General features: G+C 32.2%; 1 protein-coding gene across 7 annotated transcripts in view; it reads left to right on the top strand.

Moving 5' to 3' along the window:
* Positions 1-27,711, top strand: part of LOC105202541 (disks large homolog 5) — a 62,981-nt gene that overhangs the window by 14,246 nt on the left and 21,024 nt on the right. For all 7 annotated transcript variants that reach the window (XM_026139860.2, XM_026139859.2, XM_026139858.2 and 4 more), the window contains 2 exons: positions 101-520; positions 7,039-8,100. In XM_026139860.2, coding sequence (XP_025995645.1) covers positions 101-520; positions 7,039-8,100 — 1,482 coding nt within the window. The remainder of the gene's footprint in view (positions 1-100; positions 521-7,038; positions 8,101-27,711) is intronic.

Genomic DNA, 27,711 nt, shown 5'->3' with positions numbered 1-27,711 from the left:
CAAGTAGTCGATAACCGTTTTATTCCTGTACGCGATGTTGTCGCGCATATTTTTCTGCGCAATAAAAGTTTATGCAAAATTGCTTGTGTGATCGATACAGCTAGAGTTATCGCAAGAGGAGGCCAAGAGGCTGAAAAAGCAGTACGATAGCGTTCTGGAGGAGCGTAACAGCGCGCTCCGCGAGCGCAACGGTCTGAAGCAGCAGTGCACCGCCGCAATTCGACAGTGGGATATCGCGTTAAGGGAGAGAAACGAGTATCGCGAAGCGCTTTCCAAGGTGCAACAGCAACACGAGGAGGCAGTTAAGGAGATCAATCAAGCGATGATGCTACGTATGAAGGCTAGCAAAGATATGAAACGTCTCACGGAGGAGCGAAACGCCGCCCTGCAAGAATATAGCCTGATCATGGGAGAACGGGATACGGTGCATAAGGAGATCGAGAAATTGGGCGACGATCTCTCGCAAGCGTACTCGAAAGTTACGCATCTGGAAACGCAGAACAAGCAGCTCGTCGACGAGGTAATAAGACAAGTAATTGACTATAAGAAATATTAAGAGGAAAGTAATGTATTTTTAGGTTAAAATTGGAGTAAATTTATTTATATTTAAAAACGACTTTAGTTGGTAATGTAATGATTTTCTATAACCGATGTTTTTTATAACCTCTTGCCATCTTTCGAACAGCTGCATAATTTGTCGCGTGTAGAATTTGGGCGTTTTTTCTCAGTGAAAAACTGTTGAAAGTGATTTTTGCAGTCCTCCAAAAAAGTGAACGCCTTACTATTAAAGAAGTTTTGCAAGGATCGGAACAAGTAATGATCTGAAGAAGCAATATCTAGTAAAAATGCTGCGTGCAATAGAATATTACAGCCAAGTTGCAATATTTTTTTCCGGTTGCTTAAAGAAACATGAAATCTGGCTTTGTCATGTGATAGAATGAATCATCCTTTTTATTCACCAGTTCTGAGTGTTTTTCTGCATTGATTTTCTTCAGTTTGTCTAATTGGACACAATACTTGGTTGAATTGAGTCGTACGTTCTTTGAAAAGGGCTTATAATGCGCAATACCTTTCAGTATCCTTAAATACAAAGCATGATTTTCAGATGAAACCCAGACTTTGGAGTGGTTGACTTTTCTAAACAATGTTCCCAAGACCGTTTTCCCAAGACAGTGTTGTGTAGATAACCTATTTTTTATTGTTTATTATGATTTGTTTTAAAAATGAATTTTTTTGTTGCGGTTAAGTAATGAATCATAAATGGAAATACATTCCATAAAATTTTTTTTAAACAAATCATGCGGCAATTAATTATTAAGACGATTCACGTATCCCAGCTTAAGCAAATGCTCAGTGACAACCGTATGTGTCAAATAGAATATCTCTGCAAGCTCTCGATTATGTACTATGAATTAAAGTTTTGATTTCATTATCATTAGCGACTGATTGATCAAGTGCATTCCGAGTTTCCCTCATCTTCGAGTGTTGTATCAGTGCCACGAATCTTCACAACTATCTCTGGCACATATGTTCAGTTATTGCATTGTTTCCATACATAGCATTTTGTTTTTTATTTGCGTCGTGTTTTTCTCCTTAAGGAAATAAAACAATATTAAATAGCGATAATATAATTTGTTTGGCTCAATTTTTTTTTAATCTTAAATACAAACGCTTCTACATACGATTTCTCCGCACACTAAGTGACGCTTAGCAATGTTAGCTACCATTAGCCTGCTCTATTTAAACCATCTAGATTGAGTTTTTTCTAATAAATCAGTAACATCATCTATTAAGAAAATGCATTACTGTTCTATAATTAATACAATTTTTCTGGGTAGGAGGGGTGTTATATATACTTCTTAAAAGCATTAATATTATTATTTCGGCTTTATGACTGTATTTCAAGTCCGACAAAATGCGGCGCGCAGTTTGAGTTGGAAATTGTAAACATTACAAATTACTAATCGGCACCAAGAACTGCTATGACTGACATAAGCCTTCTATTTTCGCGTTTTAATTTCATCAGTCTAATATAATGCATTATTGTTAAAATGTATTATTGTTAACTTGTGATTGACTTATTGAGTCATCCGAAAAGTTCTGAGAACTTTTGAGACACTAAAACGAAAATTATTCACACTGTTCTACTAACAATTAATCTAAGATGTGTTGTTCATTTTGATCTATTATTTTTTGTCATTTCTTAGACAAAGAGAAATTACCGCGTTTATAGAATGACTTAAGTCATTCCTTTCCATTTTTCTCGAAGAATGTAGTCAGGTTGTTGTTGATTTTGTTTAACGAATTAAACATTTTATCTCTTAAAAAATGATGTAAAACCCGAAACAAGAAGATAGAAGAGGCAATGTCTGGTGTATATGAAAAGTAGAACAAGATGTTCTCAATGAGTCCTCTAGAAGAATGTCAAACTTTAATAAAACAATACAATGATAGTAAGAAAGCCTTCTTTGGTTGCAGCTAGATCTTAGTGCCTATATTTATTTGTGTGATTTTATATACTTCTTTGAATTCAACCAGAATTATTATATTAAATTAATTAATTTAATAAAAATAGTGATATTACTAATTCTTATTCGTACATGCTGTGTTATGACCGGAAAAAATTTGGCGCACATTCTGGTTGAATTCGAAGAAGTATATAAAATCACACAAATAAATATAGGCATTAAGATCTAGCTGCGACCAAAGAAGGCTTTCTTACTATTATTGTGTTGTTACACTATCGGTCCAAAAACATATTTGTAATTTAATAAAACAGTTGGCCTCGCATTATCATGCAGAAAGACTATGCCTTTTTTAGTTACTAGTTTTGGATAATTCAAAACAAGGGTTTTTTTTCAAATTTAGTTGGACGTATTTCTTAGAATTAATCTTGTGGTTCTCTGAGAGAAGCTGAATGTGGACAATAACCTTGCAACCAAATGCAAAGCATGACTTACTTTGGATACAGTCCTCTCTTTGAAGTTGTTTCTAGAGGTTTGATCGACTTTTCCCATAATTTTTTTATTATAGTAAAGTACTTATTTTTTATTGGCAGTGATCATTTCTTTAAAAAAAGGATGTTTGGAATTTTTCTTAAGAATGCATACATTAACACGTGCGAAAAGCTTGTGCTGAGTTAATGTGTGAGGAATCCAGACATCAAGGCAACATTCACATAACCCATAGTTTCAAATCATGAAGCGTTCTCTTGGAAACGTTAAGTTCCTGTAAAAATTTTAGCACACTTTTGCGAAAGTTTTCATCAATTGTTTGCTTCAGACGATCAATTGTTGAGTGGTTTGGAAGGTGTCCATGGGACATCTTCAAGTTCGAAATCATCATTATGACATCGGATAATTTAATTTGACACAACATCCTTCCCGTAAACAAATGCAAATTTCACGGGTAGTCTCCATCGCAGTATTTCCTTTTTGAATACAAAAAGTATAATATTCCGTATTGAAGTTTTTTGTTCTCCATTTTCATGATCGCGTCATCCAATATCTTTTACTAGATCAATACTAGATCCATGCTTGAAAAAGCAAAGTACTCTCTGAAATAAACCCTTCAATCATTAACGGCCGTTTACAATATATGAAGTAAACTAAAAGCTGGAGTAAGAAGTAAAACCAATTTATTCGTGGATGTCCTTACTTCAGCTCCTTACATCGGGAATACATATCTTTACATCTTTTACTTCTTACGCCAAGTTTACTCCGCCTATTATAGACCCCTTAGCATGAATTTCTATACAAACTGATCCCAAATTTGGTAGAACAAAAATTTTTAAATCTTTTCAGATAATTCAAAACAGAAATTGTCAATTTATTTTCAGATTCCATTTTTTAATTATATAAGATTATTCAATTATCCTATCTAATAGGTACCAAGCTTTGACATTTAAAATGGGAAAATTTAGATTTTTTGATTGCTAGAGTCCCATGTGATCACGTGGTCACTCGAAACGCTAGTGTCAAGCATCAAATAATAAAGTATCTTTAAGGCTCCTTAGTCAGCCTGATTAGTCAAGAACTTTACGGTGACAACGTAGTATCGTGATAAGAATTAAAATTAATAAGTACAAAAAATAACGTATTCATAAAATTTTGTTGTACTCAAAAGCACCAACTTAAAAAAAGAATTGGGCGAAAGCATTTCAAATAATAACCTTTTTTTATCAATCTATTAGAAGGGAGGAGTGTACAAAAATTGTAGATTATACAGGGTGTTTGATGATTATAACCCAGCAATGTGTGTGTGTGTTGCAGTAATATAAACATTAATAGTAATTTTTTATTCAACAATGTAACTGTTATATAATACACTTGTTAATTTATTAACAATTTATTGTACAGTTATATGGGAAATTACAACTAACATTTGTATAACTATAACGTTATGTTTACTGGGAATGATTAAACTCTCATATAGAGGTAGGATAAACTTAATTGAGTCAAAGAACCATGTACCATTTTGCGATTTTTGCAATAATCAACAAGTTATTAATTTATAAAAGTAGCTGAATTTGTCCGGCCTACTGCCAAATGTAGGTGCGCGGAAAGATCCGACCGCCCAACGGTCATTGTTGCTAAGTGCACAAGAAAAAGTTTGGAGATGTATTCTACGCATGTGACTTATCTCATTGTAAAATTACTTACAAAAGTCATAAAAATATGCTGCAATTAAGGCTTCTGACTCTTCAGCCGAGAACTCCGCGTTGACGGTAACGACATTTCGTCGCGGACAAAATTAAAACTAATAGACGTGAAACGTGACAGATTGACGATAAGATGTTGTCGTGCATGTCATTTGTTATTTATATGTGTTTTATTATGAAAATATGACTTGTCTCGTATTTATCAAATTCGTAAAAATGAATCGCGAGTAAATTTTTTTTGAATTTTATACATAAAAGCACATTTTTCACTTTCTTCAATAGCGTGTTTTCCTGTCTGAATAGGCATCAGTTTACGTGGTTTTTACGACTATTTGCTGACTACTAGGTAAAAAAAGGATAATCTTGACCAATATTTAGAAGTGTTTTAAAGCCATCTGATATAGTCTGTTTTATCGAAATTGGATTTATCCTTTATTTACAAATGGCATGTTGGAAACTTTAGCATAACCGTGTGTTCTCCTGTTTTAATAGCTTCACTTTACATGCTTTTTACGACTATTTACTGACTGTTAGGCGGAATAGGATAGTTGTGACCGATATTTAGAAGTGTTTTAAAGCCATCTGATTAGTCTTTTTTATCCAAATTGGCTTTATTTACATATAGAACATCGGACAAAATTACGTGTTATTTCACGCAATTTCTCGCTTTTGACGTCACGATTTCAATATAGCCACGACGAGTACTCAGGAGCCTTAATGTTATTTTTGAATCTTATACGTAAAAGCATATTTTTCACTCTTTTCAACAAAATACAATTGTTCATGTGTTTTTCTGCCTGAATAGGCTTAACTTCACGTGCTTTTTACTATTTATTACTAACTATTAGGGGGAAAAGGATATCTTTGTTGCATTTTTACAAGTGTTTTAATGCGCTCTCATTATTTTGTTTTATCCAAATTTTTTTTATTTAAAATCAAAACAGTTAATAAATTAGAGCGAAAAATATAATGCAAGCACTGGATGTAAGTGCGAATTTATCAATTATAATTATTATACATAAACTTAATCGCAATTTATTCTTGACAATTACATAAAATAATGACCGTAAATGTTTCGACTTATGAAGTCATCTTCAGTTTATTAGTGGTTATCTTAGAACGCAATCGTAGAAAGTTAGTGTCTCTTGAGGTTCATATTTTCTCTCGAGATTCCCCAAATAAGTTAAGAATGTTTTTTCGTAAGAATTAGTGCGACTCTGTATGAACTACGATAAAAATGACGGGTAATTGTACGAATAGCAGTCAAACAATAACAAAAAAAAAAAAATCAAGTGGCATGCAATCAATCAGAATAAAGGTCCACCAATAAAAGTAAAAAATTAAAAGATTAATTAGTTCAAAAATTAAACAAATAAAACTTTAAAAAATAAAAAATGAGTAATTTAAAGAACAAATAAATGAAAAAGAGAAAAGAAGAGCCAGGCTATTAAGATTTCTGTTTTATAAACATGACTCCATGCGCAGCGAGGGCCATCCCTTTTCTCCTACTTAGGGACGAAACGAGATCTACAATTATATTATTCTACACAGATTTTCCACAATTATAGACCTCATTTCGCCCTCTAAGCAGAGGGACGTATAGGCTGAACTTTGCATGGAAAGTCGCAAATCTACGTAGAACACTAAAATCATAAACCTTATTTTGCTCCTAAGCAGGGAAAATGTGGATTAACATTAATTTTTTTTACATTGTTAAATGACATTAATTGTTGATAACTTCTAAATAAGTAACGAGTGATGACTAAAATCTTTTGATTGTTGCTTTAGATAGTGATTTTGACAGTGTACGTTAAGATCATTGAAATTGGTAAGGCTACCTTTAATATAGACCGATTGTCTGAAATATTCGAAGTGAATGGTTTCTTTTTTATTTTAAATTATTTGAACACAATATGTTCAAATCTTTACTTTGAGCCCTAGATTATTGCTTGTTATTCCGATCTTGCTTTTGATCATGATAATGAAATTCATACCATGACATTTCAATGGTAACGACGCATTCTTCCGATGTTGATGCGGTAATATCGATGTTGTGTCACGACGGTTGTAAACGAGAATCTGAAACAAATTATTGTACAAGTTGGAAACTTTCAGTTTGCGCCTGTCAGTTTGCGATTATCAGAACGCTTTTGTTGTCAGTCAAGTCTGTCGATACCTATATAAAGCTGCGCTTAATACTAAAAGGAAAGTGTTAAGATTAAAAAGAACAATTATAACTGTTGTGTGTTTTCTACACGTGTTTAATTTTTAAAGCTAACAAATCTATTCTTGTGTGCCGTTATTTGTATAATTTTGTCAAAATAAATAATACGAGTTATGATACTGATATTTGTTACATTAATGCTATTTATTTGCAGAAGAAAACATTGTCTTATCAAATTGAGACACTGAAAAGAGAAATTTCTTCCGCCTTGCAAGACAGAGATGAGGCCCTGAAGATGTGTAACGAATTACGGCAGAAATTTGGCGATTACTCCGAAGGTGCCAGCAGAGACTATAAACATCGCTTGGAATTGAATTCGCTCAGTCACGAACGCGACAGTGTCAACAAAGAGGCCGAGAAGGAGACCAACACGCGAGACTACGCTACGCGAGACAAGCAACGTATGGATAATTTAGAGCAGGCTAATTTGGAATTAGATAAACTTAGGAAATCCGTGGATACGCTTCAAGCAGAGCTTGAGGAGGCCATTCAAGAGGCCGAGGTGTCAAAAAGGAGAAGAGACTGGGCCTTCAGCGAGCGCGACAAGATAGTGCTGGAGCGGGAGAGCATAAGAACTCTGTGTGACAGATTGCGGAAGGAACGTGATCGCGCAGTCTCCGAACTGGCCGGCGCCTTGCGCGACTCTGATGACATCAAGAAGCAGCGAAATGAGGCGTCGAAGGAGCTGAAGGATCTGAAGGAGAAAATTGAGTTCGGCGACCATGCGCTGCGCAGTAGCCAACTGGCGCAGATCGACGATAGCAATGACTGGGAGATGATCCCAATTCACGTTGAGTCCGGCAGAATCTGTCTGGATTCGGATCGCGGCGACCTGGGATTGATTCTTGTTGGTGGTCGTGACAGTCCGTATTATCCGAATGACACCGGTGTTTACGTCGCACAAGTAACGCAAGGTAGCGCCCTTGATGGCAAGTTACGGGTCAACGATTGTATTGTGCGTGTGAACAACGTCGATTGCACATCTGTATCGACCCGCGTGATCCTCGAGACCTTGCGCTCATCCACCGTGAATCCTGCGACACTGATCGTAAAGCGGCGTCGAATAACCAGACGATCATTGCGAACTACACAGCTGTCGGTTGGCACGGTGCCTCATGGTATTACTCTAGAACTTGGAATTTACATCTCAAAAATATCACCCGGTAGCCTAGCTGCTAAGGATGGAAACCTTGCCGTAGGAGACAGAGTATTAAACGTAAGTTACATTAAGCACTTTTAATACATTATTTGTAATTTGTAATGTTTAGTTTTTTATATTTATAATATATAAAAAGTATAGAGGAGAAGGAGGTATTATGGGCAATGTAGTTATTTATGACCAGTCGTATTATCTCCAACATTAGGTAATAAATTGCTAGTACTTATGGAATCATTTGTTTAGTAACCTACCGCTATATAGTAGCGCTAATATGCCAATGCATGATAGCTGACAATTGTTATAAAGTATTTTTACTTTTGAGTAGAAACATTTCCAGGATTTATTTAAACATTTTCAAAATTTTTTCAACATTTTAATATTTAATTACACATATTTTATTGTTTTTAAACTTGATCGTATTATTACACGCTTAAGCATATTATCACATGCTTCGAATGTGTGTGCACATGTGGTTTTTTGTCATTTAATTTTTTATTTGACATGAACATCAATTTTTCAAAATTTTTTTTTGTTTGTAATATACTTTATATTTATTACGGTTTTAGTTTTTATTTGTAGTATATCATATGATGTTAATAACGTGTAATTTTTGATATGGTTGCTACTTTTTATTTTTATTTTTGTTTTTTATTTCTATATTTATTTGTTATCTAATGATAAAGATTAAATATGTTTTTGGTAACCACATATGACACTGTTTTTGTTTTCGCTCTTATACGATTAGTTAATTCTCATTTTATTTTTTCTTATGAATTATGTATAAATAAATTTCGATATTAGTAGAATTGGCTGAGGAGAACTAACAAGGAAACACGGGAAAGTGTTTGCCTTAGATTTAAACGAGCTCTTAATATATTGTAGTACAGATAAAAATAAGGGACACGTATTTTTTTATACGTGCCCAATCTCAATTTTAGGGGTTGAACACTCCTTTGTAGAAAATCGGTTTTTTTCTTTTGAAACGTATATCATCGAAACTATAAGAGATACAGAAAGATGTTTTAAATGAAAGTTGAATGGCTTAAAGAGTACTTTATAACAACAAAAAATTTTTTTTCAAATTTTTTTTACACTTTCCCTCATCACTTATCTATTTTTTTTCAAAATTTTTATATCTCTTTATAAGCAAAATAAAGCTTTTTTTATTACAAATTCAACGGTATATGATAAAGTTACGATGCGACATTCTCATTTTCCAAAAATAATTAAAAACCTCTTTATAAGCATGGTACGCGCGTTTGTGCGCTACGGAAATGACTCTCTCCGATTTCGATGTGCCTTTAATATGCTGTACAGATAAAAATAAGGGACCTGTATTTTTTTTATACGTGCCCTAATGCACTTTTAAGGGTGAAACACTTATTTGAAGAAAATCGTTGTTGGTTTTTTTTTTAGCGTGTATCGTCGAAACTATAAAAGATAGAGAAAAATGTTTAGAATAAAAGTTGAATGACTGCAGAGTACTTTATAATAGTAATAAAAAATTAAAAAAAAATTTTTTAAATACTTTTTCCCACTACCTACCAATTTTTTTCAAAATTGTTATTTTTTTATAAGCAAAATGAAGTTTATTTTATTACGAATTTAATGGTATATGACAAAGTTATGATGCGATCTTTCCATTTCTCAAAAATAAATTAATTTAAAAACCATTCCATAACGCATGGTACGCCTACCTATTCATGCATTCGATATTACTTCTCAATAAAATGGATTTCTTACATGGCGTTGACTACATAAAAAAGCATTGAAGACAAATCAATACAATACAATAAATGTTGAAATAAGTGTTGTATAATATTAATAATAATAATAATAAAATAATAGTGACTTTTTTTAAACTGTTAAAATTAGTTAAATTTGTTTGATAATATGTCACAGTATGTACGGAAAACGAATTATGAATAAAGAAATTATTATTTATTCATAATTTGTTTTTTATTGCAAATATTTTTCTTGGTTACTTCAAAATAAAATGACACCATACTGGAGAATAACAACACGGTATTGTAAGACATTAATTTTTTCTGTACCAAATAATATGTAATTAATATAAGTTAAACATTTATTTATTAGTTTACATGATTTGATTACAATATTTTTTTTAGCATTTTACAGATAAGATTTGGTTTACAAAAAATTATTACTTACACATTCCATACCTTTATTATCTATTCCCAGCTTATCAACTAACAACAAGAGATCTAATATAAAACTAATTTAAAAATTAGTTAGAATTTTTAACTTTTATGCTGCATTTATACAATTTAATTAATGTTTTTATTAAATTTGATTAGTGTAGAAATATGCATAACCACGTCACAGGGCGCGTGCACTTTGGATCATTTATATCTTGAAAATATTTATTACGTCTCGGCAGTATTGACTTCAATATTTATACATTTAAGTGTTATGTAAATGTTGCAACATAACTTTGTCATATACCATTGAATTTGTAATAAAATAAGTTTTATTTTGCTTATAAGGAGAAAAAAAATTAAAAAAAACTGTTAAGTGGTGAAAAAAAGTATACAAAAAAATTAAAAAGAAATTTATTACTGTTATAAAGTACTCTTCGAGTTATTTAACTTTCAATTAAAACATTTTTCTCTATCTCTTATAATTTCAACGATACACGCTTTGAAAGAAAAAAACCGATTTTCTTCAAAGGGGTGTTTTACCCTTAAAAGAGCATTAGGAGACGTATAAAAAAATACGTGTCTTTTATTTTTATCTGCACAACATATTAAAGGCACGTCGAAATCGTAGGGAGTCACTTCCGTAGCGCACGAACGCGCGGACAGGTGCACGTACTGCGTATAGAGGTTTTTAATTATTTTTGGAAAATGGGAATGTCACATCGTAACTTTATCATATACCGTTGAATTTGTAATAAAATAAGTTTTATTTTGCTTATAAAAAAAATAAAAATTAAAAAAAATAGGTAAGTATTGGGAAAAGTGTAAAAAAATTAAAAAAAAATTTTTTTTGCTGTTATAAAGTACTCTTTGAGTCATTCAACTTTCATTTAGAACATTTTTCTTTATCTCTTATAGTTTTGACGATATACGCTTAAAAAAAGGGGGGGGAGAGAGATTTTCTGCAAAGGGGTGTTTATCCCCTAAAATTGAGATAGGGCACGCATAAAAAAATACGTGTTTCTTATTTTTATCTGTACTACAACATATTAAAAGCTTGTTTTAATCTGAGGCGAATACTTCCCTGTGTTTCCTTGTAAGTTAAATTAAACATTTTAATTTACAATGGTTTTAAATAAACTATTATTAATCTAACATATTTAATACAATATCCTTTTTTATACTCCCCCTGTCCGAAAATATGGTATACATTTCTTAAAAAACGTGAGATTAATAAAAATAATTAATATTTAAATCTTTTTCTTTTTATATGTAAATAAGTGATAGTTAGGATACAAATAAATAGCGCTGCAATAGTTGACAAACGTAATTGACAGTCAAAAGTAATTGATAGATAAACAACCGCGTATTTTAGACAAATCTAAATGACACCCGCTGTGGTTACAAAAAGGCAAATTTTGATCAAAATTGTGATCACGTGCGTGAAAGAAGTTTGAAATTAAAGTAATTAACACTTAACCAACGTAATGGTATCATGCAAAAATTGTTACAGTATAAGGAAGGCGAGGAACGAATACCATGAACATTATTATGTTCCATAGTAGCTGTTGAGTCAACCACATTATTGTTAAACTAAAATATTTTTTATGTTATTATTTTTTGTATAATTTTATACAATATTATTAGACAATTTATAATTATTTTATAAATAAAATCATTAAATTTGTAAATGCATATCATATTTTTGTACAGGTAAAAAATCCAAATGTGTACCATATTTTTGGACGGAGGGAGTATTTGTTATTGATTTATCTAAAATATTGTTTTTATTCGGCCATATTTGGCATTTCGAGTTATACAAAATTATTCAATAACATTTTATTAATATGATCTAAGCATGCTTGTAATATAGCTATCATTGAGATTTTTGTTACTATTACTGTAGATTTTTTGAAATATTTGTATGATAAATCGATTATTGATACTCTAGGAGGGGCTGCATTTAAAAATAGTTAAGATATTGAGTATATTTCGAACGGTGTTGGTTTGGTTTATTCTTTTTTCTAAAAGTTGGGAGTCATATAACTAAATAAAAAAATGTTCCGCACTCATCATTTAATGGATTTAACCTATAAAAATCAACACCTCTCAAGAACGAATATTTATATTTTCTTCTTTTCTAATAAAATATGTAAATATAAATTCAAATGAAGTTATGATACTTGATATGGCTTTTATAAGTTCTAGTTTAAATGAGAGTGATGAAAATATAGAAATTTTTCTTAACAAAGATTTATCTTTGTTAAAATTATTTATTATGTATTGTTATGTATCAAATGATATTTATGAATTATCATAAATATCATTTGATACATAAAATTGTATAGTATTGGAATTTTGTAATAATTTTAATACATTTTTATCATATGTTCAGTTTTTGTAGATTTACTTTTATTAAATAACTCGAGGTATTTTTGTTTTTGCATAATTAAAAAATGTTCTGCGTATTATGGATCTAAAATGTTAAAAATTATGAGAAAAATTTTGTTTTTGTTAATTTATTACAATATTTACCATTATGAGCTAAATCGTTAATATCTTTTGGCACCAAAAAATTGTAAGTTATAATTTTTTATTGCTAAAGAATACATTTTTGATATTTTTTTCTGGTTTAATACAGCGTCTACGATTTATTACGATGTTTGCAGGTTAAACGATGGGTGCGGAATACTTCTCCGTTTAGTTACATGGCTGCCAACTTTTAGAAAAATGAATAAGCCAACACCGTTCGGAATATACTCTATATTTTATTTTTGCTGTTTACCAAAACAAAAATAAAATACACTTGGGTTTATCTGAGTGCACCCAAGTTTCTATATGCAGCCCTGCTAACTTATAATTCATGTGATACGTACTATAGGTTAATAGTATCGACAGAAAGATTATGTGTAAATGTTTGCATTTTAGAATATTTTATTTTTTTTGATGATTAAAAATCTAAAAGTTTGTTTTGTAAAAATTGTTCTTTTGGAAGCTTGTCGGTAATTTATTTTCCAATTGAAATAAGTATTTACTTCTATCTTAAAACATCACCGTTATATTGTAGCTTTTTCTAACAATTTGTTTAAAAAATATATATAATTTGATAAACATTACAAAATACTACGTTTTTTTAAATAAAACCAAAATTTATGTTTGAGATTGCCGTACCACTTATAGCTAAAGATTTTTGAAAATTATTTTTTGTTCTTTATTATTTCAATATAAGATTGATTTTTTATTTTTTATAAGGAATATAAATAATATTTTAATAATAAATTCATTCTTCTACAATCTTTCACGGTTTATTAGTGACTATAATTCCGTATTAGAACACTGACACATGACTAGAACTAGAATTATCTTGAGAACTTAGTTTTTATTAAATTTAAGAAATACTCTACACACACACACGCGCGCGCGCGCGCGCGCAGACACTGGGTGTCCCAGACTGGTCTATGAAACTTGTCACATGAGGTAGAATGAATTGAGACAAACCAAAAAGTCTAATACCATTTTGCGATATTTGCAATAATTTTCGAGTAATAAAATATTGAAGTCAGCCGAATAAGAGCGCGCGGAGAGACAAGCGGTTGCTCGCCTGAGCCATAGGACCTCCCACCGCGGCCCGACTGTAGGCGACAGTAAATGACGCGAGGCGAGGGAAAGAATAGCTTAATCCGCATCGCTCCCTTATGCCCCCGCACTGCGACGAGATTTGCGTCAACGCTATACACTCGTGATCACAATTATTAAGTATTTTATTTTTTGTAAATTTATAGCATTTTTTATAGCAAAAAATGAAAAGTTAAATAATGTAACTTTGCAAATGTAACATTACACCTCTTTCTCTAAAGTACAATAACACAGTAAATATTATCCCTTTAAACAACAGGTCTAACTAATACTATTTAAATCCTACCATTATGTGTAATTTTAAGAACATAATTTTTTACTATTTATACATATACAGGGTGATTCAGAATAACGTTATGTCCTTGAAGAGACATATTCTTGAGGTTATTCTGAAACAACTTTTTCTTAGGCAAAAATTTGTCCGAAGCTTAGTTTTTAAATTATAAAAAAAAATAGTTATTCAATAACCGGGCGCGTATAGCGGTGAGACAGGGCCGGTACAATTCACCGTTTGATATAGGCGATTACGTGAGGCGATCGCAATGATCAGCTGACAGCTCGAACACTGCTTTCCATTCACCCCCCTCTCTCTCCCGCTCTCTCAAAACCTCTATCCCATTCTTATTCTTATTTTTTTCTTATTTATTTAACAATTCATGCACTGACACTAAAATAATGCTAGAATTAAAAACGATATTTAATTATTTGACGTCCTTTTAATAATTTTGTATGAGTAAAAAAATATTCTTTTTAAGTCAAAAATAGCGTATTTAAAATGCGTGATTGAAAAATAAAAATGCAGAGTGAAAGAGAAAGAGAGAGACGAGAGACGTTCGATGAACTTTGAACGTTTATACTCACTTCATCATCCTGTATAGCAATCAGCTTTATCTTCACAAAGACAGAATATCCATAAACTAAAGATTTTTCTCTTTTCTTCTTAGATCACATCACTTGTCACATTCACTGCAATCATTCCCTTGATCAAAAATTACTAACGTATCACTTTATTAAATTACTATCGTCAATTACTATTAGTCACTACTAATCATGCGTGAAAATTATTCAAAAAAAAGAAACACGTGTTTACACGACGAACACACGACACGTGTTTACAACAAAGAAGTTAGGTTATATCTTCTTTGCTTTACGAGCGAGCAGTCGACTAGTTTTATTTGCGGTATCACTGCGTAATCAACGTTCTAAAAGTCAGAACGCGATAATTAAAAATTATAAATACTGTTGCGCCTGTGACCATGAACTCGAAGATTTTACGGTTATCCTAGACGAGCCCCCAAACGTTGCACTCGCAGCGCGTTTACGGCTTACGTTTCTCGAGTGACTGTCTCTTGTCTCATATCAAACTCAGTCTTTTGGCTATCAAAAACCGGAATGACCTTGAAATCTTAGAGATCACGGTCACATGCACGTATTTCATTTTTTGAGTAATTCTCACGCGCGATTAGTAGTGACTAATAGTAATTGACGATAGTGATTTGTATAAAGTGATGCGTTAGTATTTTTCAATCAAGAGAATGATTGCAGTGTATGTGACAAATGATGTGATTTAAGAAGAAAAGAGAAAAATCTTGAGTTTAATATGGATATTTTGTCTTCGTGAAGATAATGCTGATTGCTGTGCAGGATAATGAGTCATCACGTTCAAATTTGATCAGCCTTGTCTCTTTCTCTCTCACTCTGCATTTTTATTTTTCAATCACGCATTTTAAATATGGTATTTTTGACTAAAAGAAATATTTTTTCACGTAGAGAATTATTTAAAGCAAGACGTTAAATAAATAAATATCGTTTTTAATTCTAGCATTATTTCAGTGTTAGTGTATGAATTGATAAATGAATAAGAAAAAAATGAGAATGAGAATGGGATAGAGACTTTGAAAGAGCGGGAGAGAGAGTGAGAGAGAGGGGGAAGGGAGGGAAAGCAGTGTTCTAACTGTCAGCTTATCACTGCGATTGCCTCACGTAATCGCCCATATGGAACCGTAAATTGCGCCGGCCCTGCCTCACTGCTATACGCGCCCGGTTATTGGATAACTATTTCCTTTTATTATTTAAAAACTACGCTTTGGACAAGTTTTTACCAAAGGAAAAGTTGTTTTAGAATAACCTCAGGAATATGTCTCTTCAAAGATATAAGGTTATTCTAAATCACCCTGTGTATATGTATATATGTGTGTATATATATATATATATATATATATATATATATATATATATATGTATATATATATATATATATACACACACACAGGATCATCGAAAAGTATTGGTCCTTTTGATTATTTTGGAAACTAAGCATTTTAGAAAAAAGTGTTTCAGATAAAAGTTGTACGGTTTTAAAAGATTTATTTACTAATTTTATTAGTTTGACCTTAGACGTTGCCAAGGTCAGATTAAAATCACATTAACTTTTTTAAATGGAACACCGTATTTCTGATTCCAGAATTCAATAGCTGGTGTCAAGAGCTTTCCAAAACTCTACAAGAAAGTTTACTTTTGTTGAATATTTTCCGAGTTGTGAGGTTTGAAAGCTATAGTGTACTGTAACTATCAAGCATTATAATTTGGAAAGTATTTAACGAATATAAATTTATTTAAGTGTTTTGAAAAGTTCTCGAAATCGACTACAAGAAAATGCAATAAAAGATATAACGTAATTGGTAGTTTCCTAATTAAAGGGTATCGGTACTATCCTAACATTCTATATTTTTTATTGCATTTTTGTAATCGATTTCGAAAACTTTTCAAAACACTATAAATAAGTTCATTTTTGTTAAATACTTTTTGAGTTATGACGCTTGAAAGTTACAGTACACTGTAGCTTTCAAGCCCCACAACTCAAAAAGTACTCAACGAAAATAAACTTTCTTGTAGGGGTTTGGAAAGTTTTTTGAGTTTTTTGTTTAGATTCTGGAATCAAAAATAGGGTTAAAAAAGTTAATGTGATTTTGATATGATCTTGGCGACGCCATCTAAAGTCAAATTGATAAAATCAGTAAATAGATCTTTAACCATACAACTCTATCTGAAACACTTTTCTAAAATGCTTAGTTAAAAAAAAAATAAAACTTGTTGCTGTGAAGTGGCAGGCACATATGTGAGTGTTCTCAAAGACCTGACTCACCCTGTATATACAGGGTTATTCAGAATAACATATTGGTCCCATTACTAGCATATTTCTAATCGAATTTTGAGACCATTTTTTCTTTAGCAAAAATTTGTCCGGGGCTTAGTTTTTAAGTTATAAAAGGGAATAGTTAGCGTATGACGGGTTGGGTACAAATGGTAGACAGGGGCGGCGCGACTTATTGTTACACGCAGGTGTTTCCGTGAGACGCTTGCTGCGCTCAAATGACAACGATACGATTTACATGAATACAATTTATTAAGAAAATGATGCATGTTCACATTTGTATTCGTTAAAAATTGTATGGTTCAATAGAGACTTTAAGATAATTTATTATTTATTCAAAATATTTAAAAAATGATTTTATCAAAATCAATTTCTTCTATAATTGCTACATTTTTCTAATAAATTGTGTTGATGTAATCATATTAATCAATATTTTTATTTTAAATTGCCGCATTTTGACTTACGGCTTTAACCAATCATTTGGCAGTGTTATAACAACATAACCAATAGGATCCAGTCGACTGCTTGCTATCGTAACATAAACATGTATTTCTTTGAGTAATTTTAACGCGTCAAATGATTTTAGTCATCAGTAGTAATTAATAGTAATTAATAGAATTGATTGATTGGTTTGTCGCGTCGTTTTACGTTTATGGATCAAGTGAGTAAATAGTGCAAATGTGGTGAAATGTGAAATAACTTTGAGGGATAGAGGACAAATTTTAACTGAACTGTTGCATCGTGGAAACAATAAGCTGATCGCCGTACTGAATGGTGCAGTAAACGTGCTTAAACTTGTTTGAACGCCTCTTTCTTCCCTTTTTTCTCTCTCTCTTCTTCCTTCCTTGTGCGTTTTAAATGTGGTACTTTTAACTTGCAAATGATATTTAAATAATCCCATTTGCATTAAATTTTATTATTTGCGGACGTACATTTATTATAGTACTGTTGCGCCCATGTGTCGCACCTGTGACCGTAAACTTGAAGAGAGAGAGAGAGAGAGAAAGAAAGAGAGTTTAAATGGGAATGTGCTGTCCATGTACTGTTGTCAATTATTTGAGCGCAGCAGGCGTCTCACGGAAACACCCGCCTGTAACAATGAGTCGCGCCGCCCCTGTCTACTACTTGTATCCGACCTGTCATATGCTAACTGTTCTTTCCTGTAACTTAAAAACTAAGCTCCGGACAAATTTTTGCTAAAAAAAAAATCATCTCAAAATTTGATTGCAAATATGCCAATAACGGGACTAATGTTATTTTGAATTACCCTGTATATATATATAGGGTTAGGGTATATCTTAAAAAGCGCCCACTAATTAAATAGCGTTATTTCTTGCTAAAAACTGATTGAAAAGTCTTGAACCATTTTTTTCTATAATGCTTAATAAAGCAGTAATTATTAAGTAGTGCTAATCCAATCAGCACCGTTCTTTAAAAAAACATACGTCGGTGTATCACGCGCCTAGTAGTGTACGTGAGCGCTTGCCCGGCTCGCTGCTTGCTAGTTGCCTGTGTAACTTTGCACTGCCGAGGTATGTCTTTTTAAAGAACGGCGCAGATTGGATTACTGCTTTATTAAGCATTATAGGAAAAAAATGATTCAGGTTTTTTTTGACTCACAAGGAGATGACGCGAATTGCGAAACACGAAATTAGATGAGCATAGTTCATTTGAAAAGGGGGGTTGAGGGTAAAAGTATCAGAGTGTTTGAGTGCATGGGCCTTTGTTTCAGAGAAATTTGCATGTAAAGTTTGACCGCGTGAAAAGAGGTGTTCGAAACTTTGTAGTTCCCCCCCTTTTTTTCCAATAATAGCTACATTTATCAATTGTAAATAATTTTTATTATTTTTAGCAAGATATTAATTGTTATATATTATTTGTTACATGTAACAAAATGTAATAATCAGAAAGTTTGCATATTTATTCAAGTTTATTTAGTTTTATTCATTATACAATTCTGATATTGCTATACAATGTTGTGGGTGAAAATTTACATAAAAGCATTGGAAATATCTGTATATATATACTCGTATATCGTTTCGAGGCTATTTATTATTTGCGCCAAAATTTAACAATATCCTACAATTTGCTTGATATGCGTCAAAATTAGCATATGAACGCGAAATTTTTAGTCTTGTGAATTAATTATGTTTTCCTGTAAACATACATAATATTAAATGTTTTTGTGAAACACGTTATTCTTTTATACAATGTTTATGGTGTACAGGTAATTTGTGTTTCCAATGCTTTTACGTAAATTTTCACCCACAACATTGTACAGTAATATCAGAATTGTGTAATGAATAAAAATAAATAAATAAACCTAAATAAATGTGCAAATTTTCTGATTATATTTTGTTACATGTAACAAATAATATATAACAATTAATATCTTGCTAAAAATAATAAAAATTATTTACAATTGATAAATGTAGTTATGATTAAAAAAAATTGGCGTTGCGAAGTTTTGCGAACATGATGTAAGAATATAAGGTAAAGCATTGCATAACGCGACCGAATATGGGAATAGCTAATAAAATTGCAGCCCGAAATGCAGTGTCAAACAGCGCCGAATTTGAATGTATTATTAATTAAAATGTGAATAAGAATTAAACAGGTGTAAAATAAATACTATAAAAATTAAAAAGTAATAAGAAATCACGTAAATTATTCAATTGCCGGTGATATTAGAGTATCATGTATATGACTTATTAATGCAATTAAAAACTAACAATGATATAATCAATGTAACTTAACATTTAATGTGAATTTTTGCTTACCTTATCAACATAATATTTTCTGCAATGCTTTGACATGAATCTAAAAGATGATTTTAAATAATCCATAATGCAACAAAGTAAATAAAAAAGTTATATTAAGAGGTACATTAAAATTATCACAAATAAAATAATTTATTTTGTAACAAGTTTTTTATTAATTGTTAATGTTTTCTTTATTACCAATTTTTTTCATTTTTTTTTTTGATTTTTTTTTATGCGCATTATTTTTTACGATATTTTTATTCATTTTTCTTAGTTTTATATACGTTCGCGTACGTACGAAGCACGTGATTACAGCATTAGGAAAAATATAATTTATGTGCTACATGGCCAGTTATGTACGACAATGCATTTTTTTCTATAATTTCTTGATTTGCAGCTTGTTCAAAATTGTCAAATAATTGTAACTTTTTATAACTAGGCTTATAATTACTTATGTCATGTGCTAAAATAAGGAATAATTAATTTATTGATAGAAGCAATATGATGAAGCAAAATGATAACTTTCAAATAGCGACATGTCGCTAAACAGTTTACGCCTTTAAAATCCACAATAGGGATTCAATTTATGAATTTTAGTTAATATCCGAAACGATTTTGTTAACAGTTTTCTTTGTGTCGGTAAAAAATACCTGCAATAGATAGTTTATTATTGGGAGAAAGGTAATTTTGAAATTAACACAGGATTTTGGTCAAAAATTAATATTTATTTCGATAATTTCTTTACCACACAAGAGTGATGAATATATATATTGCTTAATATGATAATTTACATATACACTTAAATACACTTACAAGTAATAAAAGAATTATTGCAAAAATTATTGCAATATTGTACGAGAGCGGTCTTCTAACCAAAACCATGGTAGAAAAATAAGGGTACTCTCTTGCGCACGATGCGACCAATTAGAATTGTCACCAAGATACGTCATCGTTTTGGATCTGTTGAGTCTTCATCACAAATTCTGTTTTTTATTCATCAAATTTCATCAAAAATTACAAATCACAGTTTAGTAATCCTTATTGTTGAATTAATTAAGAATATGGCTGATTACACTTCTAATGAAATTGTTGACATTTCACTTGTTCTTGGCGAATGCCATAGAAATTATCGCCAAGTTGCAATTTTATATCGTGAACGGTATGGGTATTGCTCCAATCATACAACAATTCGCGATATTGCGAGCTGGTCAAGATCGTATAAAACGTGACAAGCAAAAGATCAATTATGATAACGATGCACGATTGGCAACAGTTTTAGCAGCAATTTACCTGAACCCACATATTAGTAGTCGACAAATTAAAAGGCAAATTGGGATTCCTAGGAAGTCTGCGCTAAGGCTACTAAAGAATGCAAAGTACCATGCATATCACATTACTTTGACTCAGGCTATCACTGATGAAGATATGAGAGTACGTTTACTGTTTTGTCAATGGACAGAACAAAAGTTTGAAAATAACCTGAGATTTTTTTATAATATTATGTTTTCAGATGAAGCGACATTCAAAAACAATGGAGAACTGAATAGGCATAATTGTCATTACTGGTCAGATGTGAATCCTCATTGGTACAGAGAAATAAGTAATCAGCATTGTTGGAGTGTTAATGTATGGTGCGGAATTGACAACGGTTATCTCATTGGTTCTTATATTTTCGAGGATACTATGAATGAGGAAAACATTTTACAGTTATTGCACGATGAACTACCTGACCTGATTGATGATGTTGACCTTTGGACAAGGTTAGACATGTGTGGGTACAGTTGGATGGGGCAGGTGCTCATCGCGCACGAATTGTAACTACGTTTTTGAACAACAGATTTAATGCTAAATGGATTGGATGGAATTTACCAGTTCATTGGCCTCCACGATCGCCTGATTTGATTTTACCTGATTTTTTTTCTTTGGGGTTATTTAAAAAATGTTTATAAACAAGAACCAACAACAAGAGCAGATATGATTGAACGAATTTGGATTGCATGTAGTAACTACGGGCCATCTTATTGAAAATGTTTTCAATTTTTGAAAAAGGATTTAATGATGTATTGAGGTTAATGGTAACATTTTTGAACAAAGTTTATAGATTTGGTCTAAAAGGTTTTTATTGAACAAATACCTCATCCGTGAAAGGTAAGGAGACTCACCCTTAATCAAGCACCCCAAAGGGAACAGAAAACTACTACGTCCACGTCCTGAGTAATGCTAAAAGTAGTGCTAAAATGAAATTACTTGTTTTCGTCTAAAAGTCCCCTACGGTCCACTTATAAGCCCTAACATGGGTACATATTTTTTATGCAAAATTTTGTGCTTTTTCCAAATCCGAGATCAAAAGTACGGGTTTCCATTGAAAAAAACACTTGTTAATTGTAAAATGACTTTGAAAATCGACTTCAAGGTCAAGTTCAAGGTCATTAACGGTTGGCCCACTTTGAACCCTACAATTTTTGTAAGAGTTATTTTTTGTTATCATTTATACCGTCGGCGTTATTTGCGTGGATAGATTAAGATAGCCCACCTTGAATGTGTATGTGTATACATACACACGCACGCACGCACGCACATACATACATACATAGGGTGATTTAGAATAACCCGTTGTCCTTTAAGAAACATATTCCTGGTCGAATTCTAAGACGATTTTTTCTTTGGCAAAAATTTGGCAAATGATTAAATTTTAAAATATAAGCCGATTAAGTTAGCGTATCACGTGTTGAATACAGATGGTACGCAAGGGCGGCGCACTCGCCGTTACACGCGGGTATGTTGTAAGGCGCCTGTTGCGCTTAGCTAATACAATACACAAGAGTCTCTCTCTCTCTCTCTCTCTCTCTCTCTCTCTCCTCCTCCTCCTCCCCCCTCTCTATGATCCCCACTCTTAGCTGATCGCAAAACGTCCGACTCATCTCAGGAAAAGTGAACGGTATACTTTGGAGGCTAAAACTCTTTCGAAATAGTCTCGGACCTTGCGCACTTGTCTGGTGACTTCCCTCATCTTCCCTCACTTTGACTACTGCGCTGCTGTGTTTACAGATCTCAACGGAGATGAAGTTAAGGCTCAGGCGCCTTATGAACTCTTGCGTACGGTTCATATTTAACTTACGACCACGTCTCTCACCTTTACAAACGTTGGACTAGTTTACCTCGGATGACCGAAGAGTCTTGCACCGATCTCACTTGCACCCTACTCTGCAACATCCTCTTTCTGACTCCTCTTCCTACCTTGCTACCGACCTTCGTTTTATCAACAGGGCTCGCGACGTATCTTGTGCTTCTTCGCTCGACTTCAACCTCCCCTCTTGCCGCACATCAATCTTCCAACGGTCCTTCCTCTACTCCGCTGCATCCTTCTGGAACTCCTTTTCCGACAATATTAAACAATCCGCCACCATCACCTCATTCAAACAGGAACTCTTTGCTCATCTGAGGCGGGCTCAACCGTCCTAGATCCTACAGGCGTGCGTGGTTGTAGACCGCCTGCCTTCTCCACACTTGGGTTAGGTTAGGTTAGGTTCACCGCTTCTTCTCTCTGTGCTAAGGCATCTGCGTCCTTATCTAATCTTATCTTATTTTTGTATTGTCTTATTTTATTATTTTTGCTTTTTTCCTTTATTTTTCTTGCGCTTTTGTTATTAGTTTAATATTTAGTTTATTTTACGCTAATTATTTATCATCTGTTACTTTGTTTATTATAATGTTTTTACTGCTTTGCGTTCTTAAAGAGATATTTTTATTTTTATTTTATTTTTACTTTTTACTTTTTACTTTTATTTTTACTCTTTTATTTTTTTAGCGCTTCTGTTATCTTTCCTTTTTCTCACTTTATTCTGCGCTAACTATTGTCTGTTACTTTGTTTTTACGATACTTCATTCTCTCATTCTGCACTACAATGTATTTACTACTTTTGCGTTCTTAGAGGGCCTGCTCTAGAACGCCAATAAATGCTTTGTCTGTCTGTCTGTCTCTGTGACAAGAAAAGTGTTATTGTTTCTAAAAACTCGAGGTGTAAATACTTTTGTAGATTTTGTGTAATACTTTGTTTGATTCTTAGACTGCACAAAGAATTTCTTGACACTTCTCATATCAAAATTATTAAAATCAAGTCGTAAAATAATTACATTTTTTAGTTAAAGATAGCATTGTAATGTGACAGAGATAAAAAGAGGGAGAGGAAGAAAGTAGGGACTTTTGTATCAACTGAACGCAGCAGGCGCCTCACGACACACTCGCGCGTAACAGTGAGTGTGCCGCTTCTGCGTACTATCTTTATTTGTCCCGTGATACGCTAACTTAATCGGCTTATATTTTAAAATCTAAGCGTCTTTCAAATTTTTGCCAAAGGAAAAATCATCTTAGAATTCGACCAGAAATACGTCTGTTGAAGGACAACGGGTTATTTTCAATTATCCTGTATGTGCATGTACACATACATGTATATGTATATTAGTATGTGTATACGTATATGCACGCGCATATATGTGCGCGCGCGCGCGCACACACACACACACACACACACACACGGTGTGTGTATCTTAAAAAGCGCCCACTAATTATATTCCTTGCTAAAAACTGACAAGGAGATGACGCGAATTGCGAAACACGGAATTAGATGAGCCATAATTCATTCGAAAGAGGGGATTGAGGGTATAAAAAGTGTCAGAGCGTTTGAGTGCATGGGCCTTTGTTTCAGAGAAATTTGCATGTAAAGTTTGGCCGCGCGATATGGTAAGTACTAGATTAAAGCGTGCGGTAGGTTAAAGCGTAAAGCGCGGTGGCTGAGGACACAAAGGCGCACGCTTTCTATTTTGTCCTTGACGGCCGCGTGAAGAAAAGTGTTTGAAATCATGATGTAAGAATATAAAATGAAGCATTCCCAAGATGCGCAGCGATCGAAAATAAGACCTGCTTTTCGACCAATCAAAGAGTTGCTCGAAATGCGGAAAGCAACATGACTATTGATGGCTAATTTCATGAAATACAAATTTTTTTTTTGTTTTGTTTTGTTTTGGTCATGATACAAAAACAAGGGTATGCTCATCCGATGGTATCTCGTTGCGCAGATATAGAAAGTATAGTAGAGGGGAAAAGCATGTTACTATCACCAGATTAGGCCACATTTACGGAATATGGTCGCAAATCACTATGGTAACCATATCAATGAAAACGGCAACGCGAATAACGAATGTTGAACTTGAGAAATATTATGGATCCCAGCTTCGCAAAAACAAATTTATTTTTAACAAATTGGCGACAATTGTATAACAAAAAATACAACCGCAGAAATTATCTTGTTTAGTAATTCTGTGCCTTGAACATATATTCGTGTTTGTATAATGAATAGATAAATATGTGAACAGAACAGTAGTAAAATAAGAAAAAAAGATGGTAAAATTGATTAACAATAAAATATAATGCATTAATTTACACATTTCTATCGTTTTCTTTTCCTTGAATATATTTTTTTAATTTTCTTACACCAATATTTTTGAATTTACTTTCTTTATATTAATTTAAATATAATAAAACATTATTTCTTATCGTTCACACTACTGAATGCTGTTTTTTGCATTATATTCTTATATTTATATTTTTTTAAATATTTATTTTATTCTATTCTTCAAATAAACATTTCAATTAAAATATTGCAAGGAGCATTATAAGTATACTAAATAATACATTTGAATGTACAGCGAAACGATGACGTGTTTTGTTGACAATTCTGATTGGTCGCTCGAATGTCACGTGATTTATCATGCGCAAGAGTATACTCTTATCTTTCTACAATGGTTTTGGTTAGAAGACCGCTTTTGTGCAATATTGCAATAATTTTTTTTATTACTTGTAAGTGTATCTAAGTGTATATGTAAATTAGCATATTAAGCAATATATATATTCATCACTTTTGTGTTGTAAAGAAATTATCGAAATAAATATTAATTTTTTACTAAAATCCTGTGTTAATTTTAAAATTTCCTTTCTCCCAATAATAAACTATCTTTTGCAGGTTTTTTTTTTATCGACAAGAAAACTGTTATCGAAATTGTTTCGGATATTAGCTAAAAAAAATTTTATATATATATAAAACACATACATACATACACACACATACTTACATATAGGCTGTCCCATTTTAAATTATCCAGCCAAATATCTCAAAAACTAAACCCAGTAGACAGAAATGTTTTAGACGTTGTATGATTTTGAGGGGGACATTAAGATGGTGTCATTAATTTGACCTTGAATAGTTCCTTGAAGGTCACCTACAATTTTTTTTAATGAAACTGCCTATTTTTTATTGCATATTCTTGTAGCTTATCTCGAGACCTTTCCAAAACACTATTTTTTTTTTGTTAAGTATTTTTCAAGTTACAACACTTGAAAGTCATAATACCGCCGGCATTAGCGTTATTTGAGATGTACCACATGGAGGTTGCTACAGTCAGATGTACATCCGGCGTGCGCGCGTGCGTGTATATATGTGTGTGCGTGTGTGTGTGTGCGTGCGTGCGTGCGCGCGCGCGCGCGTGTATATATATATATATGTGTATATGTGCGTGCGTGCGTGCATATGTATGTATGTATGTATGCATGTATGCATGCATGCATGCGTGTATGTATGTATGTATGTATGTGTGTGTGTGTATGTGTGTATGTATGTATGTATGGATGGATGGATGGATGTATGTATGTATGGATGTATGTACGTATGTATGTATGTATGTATGTATGGATGGATGGATGGATGGATGTATGTATGGATATATGTACGTATGTATGGATATATGTACGTACATGTATGTATGTATGTCTATACATATTCTAAAATCAATATAAACTGTCACGAATTAGTGAGCAAAACTAGGTTTACAGTGCTGTTATAATAAATAATAAATAATAATTCAAGTGTTTCAATCTTAAATATGGTCATTTCATCTTAGTAAAATTTAATGAAATAATCACAGCATTTTAATTTGTGACTGCGATAATATATGAAAAAATTGCGAGTGCACTATTATATAATTTATATGCAATTCTATTATAATTAGTACCATATTTTATTTTACTACGGATGATCATATTTAATGTTGAAACATTTAAATCATTTAAAATTTATTTATAATAACATCTAGCTTTGCTTATTAGCAGAGTCCGTATCTTAGTGACGTCTCTACTCTGAGCCGTATATCGCGAAAAAGAGGACCGCGATGGGATTCTGTTATACTACGCTAGACCGCTATCGAAATAAGCGGTGTTGCTTTTCGCGGCCCGCCGTGCTCGGAATGGGGGAAAACGTTACTGAGATCCGAACTCTGCTTATTAGCCCTTGATAATTTAGATTAATTTTTTATCTTTTTTTTGAAGCTTTAATACAAACAAGAATGAAAATAGAATTTTTTATAAAATACCATTTATTATGCACAATGAAAAATTCTAGTTTTAAGATTCCAAATTATAGTCGCTGATAAACCGTGCAGAAGTCACACAAATGGATTTATTATTACATATTATTTATATTTTATAATAAAAAAAATAAATTAATTTTTAAACAATAAAGAACTAACAGTAATTTTGAAAAACTTTTTTCTAAAAAAAATTTTATAAACCTAAAAAATTAAGGCGTCTTAATATTTAGTAAAGTAATTTGAATAAAACGTAACAAAACTATTTTATTATATTATAAGGTACCCGAGCCGAATAAGGTTTACCTAACTTATTTTATTTTTTATAAATTTTATTTACAAAGATATTGAAATGAACTAAATGAGAATAAAATGTTTATTTCAACCATTTGTCAAAATAAAATTATCATTTATATAAAACATTTTTAAATAAACAAAAGAAAATTTTTTTAAACTTGGATATTGGGCCTTATTAAATTCTTGTGCTTTTAATAAGGCTCAAATTAAAAAGAAATTAAAAATAACAAAAGAATTGAACATA

Source organism: Solenopsis invicta, chromosome 4 (assembly GCF_016802725.1).
Source record: "Solenopsis invicta isolate M01_SB chromosome 4, UNIL_Sinv_3.0, whole genome shotgun sequence".
Taxonomy (NCBI): domain Eukaryota; kingdom Metazoa; phylum Arthropoda; class Insecta; order Hymenoptera; family Formicidae; genus Solenopsis; species Solenopsis invicta.
Note: the sequence above shows the minus strand (reverse complement) of the source record. Positions and strands in the feature narration are given on the sequence as shown.